The sequence below is a fragment of the Phoxinus phoxinus genome (assembly GCF_949152265.1).
Source record: "Phoxinus phoxinus genome assembly, chromosome: 12".
Taxonomy (NCBI): domain Eukaryota; kingdom Metazoa; phylum Chordata; class Actinopteri; order Cypriniformes; family Leuciscidae; genus Phoxinus; species Phoxinus phoxinus.
In genome coordinates, this window is record NC_136887.1 from 20,272,571 (window position 1) to 20,284,652 (window position 12,082).

At 37.3% G+C, this 12,082-nt stretch overlaps 1 protein-coding gene across 2 annotated transcripts in view; it reads right to left on the reverse strand.

Moving 5' to 3' along the window:
* cyfip2 (cytoplasmic FMR1 interacting protein 2) overlaps nucleotides 1-12,082 on the reverse strand; it is a 28,240-nt gene that overhangs the window by 5,039 nt on the left and 11,119 nt on the right. Inside the window, exons 5-24 of one of the 2 annotated variants that reach the window (XM_079631813.1) lie at nucleotides 11,473-11,574; nucleotides 10,953-11,134; nucleotides 10,702-10,798; nucleotides 10,165-10,293; nucleotides 9,977-10,081; nucleotides 9,794-9,876; nucleotides 8,335-8,572; nucleotides 7,960-8,252; nucleotides 7,743-7,890; nucleotides 7,481-7,634; nucleotides 7,175-7,331; nucleotides 6,400-6,496; nucleotides 6,231-6,307; nucleotides 5,994-6,102; nucleotides 5,669-5,788; nucleotides 4,398-4,597; nucleotides 4,218-4,305; nucleotides 3,958-4,101; nucleotides 3,708-3,798; nucleotides 3,040-3,170 (exon numbers count right to left, since the gene is read on the reverse strand). In XM_079631813.1, coding sequence (XP_079487939.1) covers nucleotides 3,040-3,170; nucleotides 3,708-3,798; nucleotides 3,958-4,101; nucleotides 4,218-4,305; nucleotides 4,398-4,597; nucleotides 5,669-5,788; nucleotides 5,994-6,102; nucleotides 6,231-6,307; nucleotides 6,400-6,496; nucleotides 7,175-7,331; nucleotides 7,481-7,634; nucleotides 7,743-7,890; nucleotides 7,960-8,252; nucleotides 8,335-8,572; nucleotides 9,794-9,876; nucleotides 9,977-10,081; nucleotides 10,165-10,293; nucleotides 10,702-10,798; nucleotides 10,953-11,134; nucleotides 11,473-11,574 — 2,745 coding nt within the window. Of the gene's footprint in view, nucleotides 1-3,039; nucleotides 3,171-3,707; nucleotides 3,799-3,957; nucleotides 4,102-4,217; nucleotides 4,306-4,397; nucleotides 4,598-5,668; nucleotides 5,789-5,993; nucleotides 6,103-6,230; nucleotides 6,308-6,399; nucleotides 6,497-7,174; nucleotides 7,332-7,480; nucleotides 7,635-7,742; nucleotides 7,891-7,959; nucleotides 8,253-8,334; nucleotides 8,573-9,793; nucleotides 9,883-9,976; nucleotides 10,082-10,164; nucleotides 10,294-10,701; nucleotides 10,799-10,952; nucleotides 11,135-11,472; nucleotides 11,575-12,082 lie in introns of both variants that reach the window. The other variant, XM_079631812.1, reaches the window with a different exon arrangement.

Below are 12,082 nucleotides of genomic sequence, written 5' to 3' on the forward strand. Positions count from 1 at the left end.
CATTTGATTCTACTTGAAAATTTGTTAAAACGGTCTATAAAAATATATAGGAAAAACAATTACTCGTCATTTTAAAAAATATATATTTTGTGAGGATGGCCTAGTTTTTTAAATCTATTTTTAAAATACATATTTGTTCAAGCTTTAATCATTTTAGCACAGTGCTTTAAAGTGCATGAATTAAGAGACAACTTCTCAGACAGGATTGCATTTCTAAATTCATCCCCTTTAAAGTATCTCCACTTACAGCCAGCACAATACCACTTGTATAATAAATGCACTTTATTTTTAACAATTTCAAAACATTTCCCAGCTGACTTTAAATCACCTGCTGGAGCAGTGTTCCCATTATTATGCATATTATGCAAAAAAAATTGAGAGGACTATGATAGGTCTGTGCACTGGAGGTTATATATTTGTGGAATATCTGCTGGTTACCCTATTAAAGGCTGGCATGTTCTTGCATTTGACACTATTTTGCCCTTGGTCATTGCACCATGGCTCACTTTTTTCCATCAGCATTTTGTGACTTGAGCGACACAATTAAAGGCTAACTTTAACTTAAAAAAAAAAAAAAGTGTCTTGAGACTTGTGTGTTCTACATTCCTCTGTTGTACTCCATCTAGCTCAGCGGTCGGAACTTTATGGCTCGCGGAGGGATAATCACAGAAGCGCACACCTCTGCTCGTGCGAATGGATTGTCGGATCTGTGCGCTAGTGCAGGTTAAAATCCCATACTTTAATAGTATTTATAGCACCTAACTTAATAAAATAGTCCTGTGGAATGAATACCTCAAAATGTATATCCGTATGCAAGTTTGAGGGACTTAAATTAAGTACATACACCTCTTTAGCTGTTGTCACGTGCCATTGATTATCCCTCCGTGTCATGTGAATGCCCAATCCATTCATTTAGAGATTACAAAACACAGTTTTGCACATCCCTAACTGTTATCAAAACATTTGTTAAAATAAATAATTGGGCCCAAAATATGGAAGTTTGTTTTTACCACAGAATCATAAATAAACAACTTTTTATCTTACAAGGTTCCTATCTCACAATTCAGAACTCACTACTGTGAGTTTATATCTCACAATTTAATATTTTGCAATTCTGACTTTTTTAAAATCAGAATTGTGAGATAGAAACTCTCAATAGCGAGTTAAAAAGTTCAAATTGTGAAATATGAACTTGCAATTGTGAGAAAAAGTCAGAATTTTGAGATAAAAAGTCGTAACAACTTTTTTTTAAATTCCATGGTGGAAACAAGCTTATGAAAAAAATTTGATAAATAAAATATTATTGTGGCAGTTGGTGGGAACCCTAAATTAAATGCAACCTGAAAGTTTAAAGGTCTCATGGAAATTACTTTCAAAATCAATGAGGTACACAAATTTGAGCAAAAATCACTTCATTCACAATAATAAAACAAGCACCTAACAACACCCAAACAAGAAGAGAGACGACTAGAAGAGCACCCCGACAGAAACGATGTTAATGAGAGATCAGCGTGCAATGATCATTCGACACATTCACTATGCTTCAGAGAGAGAGACCCAAACAGAAACACAAGAGAAACAGGCATCAAAAGAGTTACAGTCAGAAGAAGTGAAGAGAAGTGTATGGAAGCAGATGTGCATCAGCACAGGACGTCACAGGCAGCCAGAGAGGATTCGTGCCTGCCATGAAAGCAAGGAAGACTTCCTTTGGAGGAAATGGTCCTAAAGAAGCCTCTTAATATTAACCCAGTGGGCACGTGTAGAGTCCAAACGTCACAACAGGGCCAGACGTTCGCAGCTCCGTTTTACATTTCAAGTTTTATTCTCTCGTCTCGGTGACGCTAACATCCTTGAATCCATGGCAGAACACGGCACAAAAGTGACTAAAGAAACAAAAAAGTATAGAAACCAGGAAGAGTGTGCGTTCAGTCAGTTTGTGATTCGGTTACATGAATGAGGCCTAATTCCTTACCACCTGTAGTTGTTGCCAGCGTGTAATGAGAAATAAAGTTGCTTTTTAGGGGCAGATGGCAGCAGTGTCATTCACCCACACACTCGTTAACATACACAGTTATTCATTAATATTCACATCCAGAAACACATCAGCATACAACACACAAATTCTACAAATTCAAATCTGCTTGTTTATGCAGCTGAATAGCAAAGCCAGGCTGAGTCAAGTCAAGGATTGTGCCTTGATAGGACGCTTTCATGATTAACATTATTTCCATAAATTCATAAGAAAACAAAGCATTTTATGAAAGACCAGACCTGCCAACCTTGACAAAGTATTTTGAGTACACAATAGTGATTGTGTACTTCACGCACCCTTTTGCTTTGCACACAGTAATTTCCCCCTATTTAACGGCATTATTCAACACATAAAGCTATGAAAAACAACAACACAATTTTTTAAATATCAGCTTTAAATTGTGGATTTCCAGTCAATTTTAGGATGAGGATATAAGGGTCAAACTCACCCTAGACTCTATATAGTTTTTTTTTTTAAATAAGAGTAAAATAAATTCTCAGCCAACATGTATGTACACTGTTGTTTTTTTGTGATCCATTCCATATGACTACACAATAACACTAACATCTTTATTAAATTCTAAAAATTAAACAATATTACTGTGATACTACTTCACTGTAAAAAAAAAAAAAAAAATCATAATATTTTTTACAGAACAACAGTAAAAACAATACTAATATTTATGTTCTTTTGGTTTTTCGTTAGCTATGCTGCTGCCTCTTGCTGGACTCAAGGACTGCATGTGCACAATTGTACACAAGGTGTCTCCAGCTTTTTGCATAGTTTAGAGTCACAAATCGTACCTGGGTACTTCGAGGTCAAAACGCGTACCTGCTAAGCAAAATGCATTCAGGTTGGCAGGTCTGAATGGCTAATGCCATAATAGAAATCAGCTTTGAGATGATGAGGTTTTAGATCAATTGATTAGGAGAGTAAGTGATAAAAGATAAACTAAGCAACTAAACTATGTCATGCAAAGAGGAAGAGGAAATCAGAGGGGGCCTCACCAGAGCTTGCTCGATGAGCAGACAGAAAAGGATGGCATTGCCCACCTCCCTCAGACTCTGAAACACATCTGTCTTGAGCTCAGCGTATTCAATGATGTCCTTCAGCTGATGGTGGAAGAATTCCAGGATGCCTGACAAATGTTCCATATTACATAACATCAAAAACCAATCCAGGCTAGATCCACTGATCTAAATAAATGACTGGATTGCTCATTGCGTTCTAAACTGCCGGCATGCGGTGAAGCCACCGGAAGTGTTTGAGCGGCCATCTTATGATTCCCTACCGACAGAGGGCATCATTGACCTACAGCCAAAACATTGACCTAAAAATCACCCAGCATATCAGGTGCACATTAATAGTTTATAAGATGTATGCATGTACATTAATTGATCATTTGAATGTTATCTGGCTGCCGTCATATCATCCAGGTTGATAGGATGTTGTAAGGATGTACAGGATGACTTCTGATATAAAAACGTGGACTCATTAGGTAATGTTTCCTCAATAAAATCAGATGATTTACTATTACTATCAATAGAATGTGAGGGAATACCAATCTGGCAGCACGATGGCTTCACTTTTTATGAATGAATGAATTTAATTTAATGTAATGTAATAGTCAATCTGACAGTGTAATCAGTTTATAGTCATACCGGACTGGTCTCACCTGGAGAGCCGTACTCATGACGAGGTAGGCGGCAGATCTTGGGCATCACCTCTATGAGGGTCTTCACATACTGCAGGACGGTGCCTTGCAACTGGAAAAGACAGATGGACAGGACTAGTGAAAAAAAAAAAAAAGTTATCTGAATTGTGGCAAATATTTAGTCCAAAAAATAAATAAATCAGATTTTATGGGAGCGCAGTGGCTAAGAGAAAGAGAAAATACATGTAAACTAAGCAGAGAGACAAAATACCAAGCTCTTGACTATTTTGAGCAGCTCCTCCATCACCACAGCAATGCCCTGGTAACCAAGAAGACGGCAGATTGTTTTGAAGTGTGGGGGACCCACAAAGTTCCTGTAGGAACTGTAGATGTGGGAGTAAGCAATGTTCAGAGGCTGAAAAACAGAGCGAGATGTTTATAAATAGACATCAGTGTTCTCTAATACACTGTATGTAACAGATTCAAGTCTTTGGTTTTGTATCACATTAACTAATCTTGCTGCTTACAGACCTTGGAGCCATACAAGTAGTAAGGCTGGACATTGGCAGGCTTGTCCCTCTGAGGCTCCTGGGTGAATGGAATGGCTGTCCGCACAAACCTGTTCCATGAGATTCAACACATTTTCAACACTTGTCATCTATAATGAACCGCATCAGTAGGGATATGCATCTACAACTTCTGTTCACTGACCTGTTGGTGGAGCCATTGTAACAGTAGTTTGGTAAGAAGTCAAAGTTGAGTTCCCAGAAGACGTGCAGTGTGATGCGCCCGTATGGAGCAGACACGTTGTGGTTGGCCTCACGGAACATGGCGTCAAAACTGTCCAGGGTCATGTGCTTGGAGAGCAGACGATGAGTCAACCGGTTGATTTCCATCAGCCATTCAAGCTCCTGAAACACACATGACCAAAACATAATTTTACAAGTCCTTAGAGTTTGGAGTCTTTACATTTCTAAATCGTAACACTTTTGTCCTTCTAATATTAACCCTACAAATCCTACCGTATCATATTTGATACGCACAGACATTTCTAAGGCCTCTAAATTGTCAACATGATCAAAAACGTTGCCTTCTTTTGTCTGACAAATTTTTTAAGTAAAAGTCTTATTGCTGTGAAATCTTAAATGTTAAATTTTTTTTTTTATCAATGTAAGAATAGCTTTTATATTGTATATTTATAATAGCATTTTTTTTTAAATATCATGTTAAAATGTGAGTATCAAACATGATACATCAGGCTTTTGAGGTCGAGGATGTTTATTTGTATATCTCTCAATCAGCGTTACATTTATCTATGTTTTGCCCCCCAAAATAAAAACTACAGAGCTTTCGTCATGAAACTAAGCCTTTAAATATCCAAAAACATTATTGGGAAATATAGAAAGACAACTGTCATATAAACATTTATTATTATTATAGATAAATAAATAAAAAACAGTTTGGGCTTCTGAATAAAACTGAAGCATTTTTTTTCCCTTTTTGAGCTCCATATTCTCATAATTCTCCATATTCTCCATAAAAGCCTGATGTTTCAAATATGATACTCTATAATAATACATATGCAAACTTTTTTTTTTTTACTTCATATGTCAGTCTTTACAGGGTTAAAGGTATAGTTCACCCAAAAATGAAAATTCTGTCATCATTTCTTTCTTCTGCTGAACACAAAATAATATTTTTTTTCACAAAAGAATATGGATAACCAAAATAAAGAAAAATCAACTGTTTGGTTACCGACATTCCTCAAAATATCTTCTTTTGTGTTCAGCAGAAGAAAAGATACAATACGAATTGGAATAACTTGACGGTGAGTAAATGATGACAAAATTTTCATTTTTGTGTGAACTATCCCTTTAAGATGTCCAAATGGGTAAGAAAATTGCCTGCAAGTTTGTCACTCTGAATAAACAGAGATTATGATTATAAACACCAAAAACTGAGAGCATCAGTTTGTTTCTCACCACTATGGAGGTGAGGTCCTCGCTCTCAAAGCGGCTGATAGCCTGATCCAGAGATTTGTACATGGCTGCTGAGATCCTCTGGGTTATCAACCTGTTCAGGTCAATGGAACGACCCAGCAGCTATAAAACACAAAGACAAATATGCTATGTAAATTAACCTTTCCAAAGGATCCAGAGTGAAAGTAAATTATTATTATTCATTAAAAACTGCAACATACATACTGTTCTTGAAGATCATAACAACAGAGATTGAAATGCATTTAGAATTCACTAAATAGAAAAACAATTTTGAGTTGCCCATTCAAATGGTAGAATTGTGTGACACCTGCACATGTCTCTGTTTGAGCAGTGTCTCGTAGCGGTTTGAGGGCGGGTATGGAATGATCACACCATAGTTCTTACACTCCGCACGGAAGCGTTTGTCTAGGAGGACGCTGTGAGGAAGAGAAAGAACCATACAATCCATTCAAAGATTGAAAAACCCATCTAGCAGACTAATGTCCTCACTTTGACCTTATCTAGCATGAAAAACATCATTAACATTTAAAATAAGAAAGATTACCTTCCAGCCATTGCTTTGTAGTAGGCAAATATCTGGTCAGCTAACTTGTATACAAACTGATCAAAACACAGGTTGACCTAAAAAGAAAAAGAGTTTGCTTTAGTTTTTACTTAAGAGATATTTTTTGGAAGACATTAATAAAAGGGTAGATAAATCTGTGACACTCTACCTCGGCCTCTATCTCATCATAGAGGAACTGCTTCTTGAATTTGGTGAGGGCATAATAACCACTGTCATTATAAAGGTCCAACGGATACAACACATATCTGAGAGGGAAAAAACAGACAGATTTCTGTCAAAAATGATACATTCAGACAGACACAAAAGGTCAATGTTCATGCACACTACTGTTGAAAAGTTTGGGGTTGGTAAGATTTTTTAAATGCTTTTGAAAGAAGTCTCTTATGCAGTAAAATACATCCAGCAGTTGTGCAAAATAAACTCCAACAGGGTCATTGGGCAGCATTGCTATAGACGACAGCCACTATCTGGAACTAAATCACCTGGAATGTTGCACTGACCAATCAGAATCAAGCATTTCAGACAGCGCATAATAATACAGATTTAAATATATTTTAAAATGCAATTCATTCCTGTGACAGCATTACTCCAGTCTTTAGTGTCACATCATTCTAATATGCTGATTTGTTGCTCAAAAAACATTTCTTATTATTATCAATGTTGAAAAGAGTTGTGCTGCTTAATATTTTTGTGGGAACTGTGATGATTTTTTAGGATTCTTAGAATTGAAATTGAAATAGAATTTTCAAAAGAACAGCATTTAGTTGTAACATTATACCCTAACCCTAACTTTTGATCAATTAACTGCATGCTTTCTAAACGTATATCAATTTCTGTAAAAAACAACAACCTGACTGACCCCAAACTTTTGAATGGAAGTTTAACTTAATAACCAGTATGAACTTTATGTATATGGAACATACTCCATCATGGAGGGCTCTTTGGTCTCCAGAATGTGATCGGTGAGGATCCAGGGCATGGACATCTCGATGGGGAACTGGATGCGACGGCCCATGGTGAGCTCCAGGAAGAACTCTCGGAACCAGAGTTGGGAAAGATCACAGCAGTGCTGTAGGGCCTCTAACAGCCAATCAGGAGAGAATGAAACCATCATGAAAAGATTACAACATTTCGCTGTCTATTCTCTTTCGCCATGAAAATCATGAATATGCACTTGGTATGCAAAGATGTTAGACTTGCAAAATAATTTTTTTTTACTGTTGTCTCACCACTAAAGTTCAGGAGGTGGGTGAAGAAGAAAGACTGCTTGTGGAAGTCCTCGATGGCCTGAACGATGGGGCCATCCAGACTGCTGCGGAGAGTCTTCTTAGAGCCACTTTTATCAGCGATGAGAGACTCTAGCATGGTGCGTACCATATAGAGCTGCAAGACAGGAAGGATTAGATACTACTCAGAAACAAATTTTGCTTTACAGACAACACAACAAATATTATTAAATTTCATCTATGTTGCAAAAACTATTTGACTGACCTGTGTGCTTGAGGGGCCAACAGCGCGACGAGGAACTTTGATATCAAAGCCTCCTTTGGGGTCCTTCTCTCCCTTCAGACACGGGTCATTAGGAGGTTCTCTTGCCCCTTCCCAATCACAGATGGTTTTACGAATAGCCTGAAGAACACTACAGAGAAACAAGAAGATAAGTAATGCCCCAAAAAGTATATATTTTTTAACGGGGTGAACTTGTTACCTAATGAGGACGTTCTTCTTCTTGCGCACAGCCTGTCTGAGTGGCTCTCTCAGGGTCACCTGTGCAAAGTCCTGGAGGGCAGAGTAGATGGTGTGCCTGATGGCCTGGTTAAACACGCTCTCCATCCGGCCCATCAGAACCTGAAGACCCTTGATCATAGCAATGACCTCCACCAAGGCAAACTTCTCCTCACTGGTGTAGTTGTAGCGAGTAGCGCGTTCATACTCCTCAGCTGTGCCCGGACAGTCCTTATTACAGAATTTATCGGTTGGGTGGACCAGTTTCCAAGAGTACTAGAGGAAGAGAAGATGGTTGAAATGCATGACAAATGGAGAAGTGAAATGCTGAAAACGGTTCACACGATCTCAGACTTACCACTTCCATGACATGAGTGCTCCACTTGGACAGAAGCTGCAGTCCTCTGAGCGCCAAGTCAAAGAGCTCCCTGTATTCCTCATCAGACTTCTGACTGTCCAGTCCAGAGCCGGTCACCACCTCACTGTTACTGTAGCGCGCCAGCTCAGAGATGAAGCGGATGTGGTCTTCTCTGATCTGCACCATCTGCTCGCACAGGTTATACTGCGGACTGATGCTGCTCTGAGTGCAGGTCCACCTGAGAGAGATGTACACTACCATTCAAACACTTGGGGTCTGTAAGACTATTGTTTTGAAAGTAAGGCTACATTTATTTGATCAAATCAGTAAAAACAGTAATATTGTGAAATATTATTACAATTTAAAATAATATATTTGAATATTTTATTATATTTATTCCTGTGATGGCAAAGCTGAATTTTTCAGTAGCCGTTACTCCAGTCGTCAGTCACATGATACTTCAGAAATCATTCTAATATGCTGATTTCTTGCTCAATAAACATTTGTTATTATTATCAATGTTGACTGAATGATCATTTGTTTTGAGAAAACATTTTTTTTCAGGATTGTTTGATGAACAGAAAGTTCAAAAGAACAGCATTTTTTGAAACTGAAATCTTGGTTACACTTTATTTGGTAACACCTTATTTTACAGCGTCCTTGTTACATATGTTACTGTACATGTACTTATATAGTAATAACAGTAAATTATGCATAATTACAAATATATAATTACACTGTAACAATGACACCTTAAAATTAATGGTTACACTTTATTTTAAGGTATCGGTTACAGTGTAATTATACATTTAAGTACGGAGTAATATTAAGCAACTACAAGTACTTACTATAGGGTTAGGGTAGGATTAGGGTTTGGTTGAGGGTTAGTTGCATGTAATTATGCATAATTTACTGTCATTACTATGGTAAGTGCATGTAACATATGTAACAAGGACACTGTAAAATAAAGTGTTACCAAATTAAGTGTAACTCTTTATTTTAAGGTGACAGTTACATTGTACTTACTAAAATAAGTACTGACTAATTAATATGTACCAACTATAGAGTTATGGTAAGGGTTTGATTTAGGGTTAGTTATTTGTAATTATGCATAATTTACTGTTTTTATAGTACCGGTACAGTAAGTACACATAGTAACGTGTAACTACGTCACCTTAAAATAAAGTGTTACCAACATTTTTGTAAAATTATAAACGTATTTACTACACTTATGATCAAATATGTCCTAGCTGAGTACAAGTATTATTATTATTTTTTTTTTTTTAAACTTACTGACCCTAAAGGTCTAATGTTGCTAATGATGCAAGCTAAAAAATAACTGTATATAAACCAGTCAAGTAATGCTGAAAAGAGAACTAGCATCACACAGAAAGCAAACGTAATGCTTTTAAGTCATGCAGGACATCCATTCATCTGATCTTTATCGATGGTCACTCACTTGGACTTGTTCTCTTCATAGTGGGCACTTGTTTCTATATACCGTGACAGTTCAATCTGCATATCTCCAAACAGGGGCACCACCTGAAGCTTTCAAACATCCAAACAGACATTACCTTCAGATGATTGTGACAACAACAACAAAAAAGTATGTTTTCATGAGAACACGACCAATTGACTTCACCTTAAAGAACTTGTCGATTTTGCTGAGGTTTATCCTTTTCTTTGCATCCAGCTTATAGATGTTGCTGACATTTCCGTCCATCAAGTACAGGCCAAAACCCATGACCTGAAACATAGAGCCGTGCCTTCATTTGTGAAGTTCTCTTTCAGCCGAGTCTTAAAGGCTTCAGCAGGAATGGATGCGCTCACCTTTAGCAGCATGTGTTTCTCACTGGGGGTCAAGTACATCTTGTTCTCATAGTAATCCACACAGATGTTGACAATATCAGCCAGCAGCTCCTCATAACCTGGGATCACCTCCAGCTGCTGATGCAGACACTGCACAAACATCACACAAAACAAAACACTGAATGTCAATGTCCAAATGAAAGGTGAACACAGAGAAGCTTTGGGGGAAGGCAAGGTTATCCATAAAAAAATAAAAACGTTCATTTCAGGCTGGGGCTGTTCCACACACAGTTATAGCTTTTATATAGTTATATAGCTTTTATATATAGCTATATACACAATTATATAGAAACTGTATGGATGAATGAATTAACCGTCATTGAATTGCAAGAGCTGAACAACTACTAGAATTACTTAAAAATGTTACAGCACACAAATTTGGAATGACATGAGAAATATAAAACAAAGTTGATATAGAATATATAAAAAAGACAATGTATATTTTTGGGTGATTTATTCCTTTAATGTAAAGATCATCATTTTTTAAGTTAAATGTACCTGTGTAATTCTGTTGTGATTGGCTAAAAACATAGAGAGGTTTTGGGACTCCTGGATGGACTGTGGGTCAGCCATCTTTCTCAGGAACTGAGCTGCTCTGTAAAGAAATAATTTGTGATTGTGAACATACGTACACGTACACGTACACACACACACACACACACTCGCGCACACTTTATACTTTCTATTCATCAAATGTGTGATTTAAGAAAAATCACTTTCCCTTTAACGCAAGCATGACCCTGTAATACCTTTTGTAAGCAGAGTGGTCATTTTTTACACTGCACTTCATGTTCTTCAGTTCGTCCAGCACAGCAAACATGTTGATGAACTTTCCTAAAGTGAGCAGGTAGGCCTCGGACACAAAGTCCTTCCGTCGTTCAGCATGACACAGTCGCTTTACCTCGCTGCAAAAACGTTCAATGGCCTTCCGCTAGAAGGAGGGATATCAATATTAATGCCGTGTACTCGTGAAATGTCATGATTCTCAACCCCAATTTTGATGGCATGGCAAAAACTTATATGCTATTTATCACAGTTCTTTATTTGAAAAGTTAAATATAAATGAATTAAATTGCATGCGGTCTTCAAGTATTTCTTAATTTACTTAAGAAATAAATGTTAACTTAATTAAGAGCTTAAAATACACAAGCAATAAAATTAAGAGCAATGAGTGTTTATTTTTCTTGTCAGTAGTGTTGTTTGATTAACATGACATTTAAGAATGAATAAATATTGAATAGTATTCAAAGATTTGTATTCCTCTCTCACCTGGAAGTACATGAACTTCATGAGTTTGGTGACCTCAGGTTCCAGGACCTCCACAGTCTTCTCATAGATCTCCACCCGATTTGGCTGCTCGTTGCACTTCACCTGAGATACACAAGAGGGCGACATTAAAACGGCTGGATTCAGAACTGAAATTATGAATAATAAGCCTTTTTCTTCTGTAAGTGCAGGGTAGTCATGTTGTTGAACCTGGCAATTTCAATTTGATCTTTTAGATAAATGAAAAGTGGTTCAGACTCTCTCCAAACAAAGGGGAAATGGTGGAGAGCATTTATTTTAAAAAGTCCATTCACATAAGACAATATTTAACACACAATTTTTGAATGCTGGCACTTAGCAGAAATATTAAAAAAGACGTCAATAAATCTATGCATATGTAAATTGATAGAATAATTAACATTTTCATACTGAGTTCCTCTTCCGCACTACGATACACCTGATATAGTAAGGCCGTGTGTCCACCAAAGCGCTTTTAGCCAGCTAAAAACGCTAGGCGCTCTGCTGGAAACGCCCAGCTGCGGGCGCTTGAGAGCGTTTTGGCAGCGCAGTTTTTTTCTTCAGTTGAGACGCATCGTTGCTATGATACAGAATA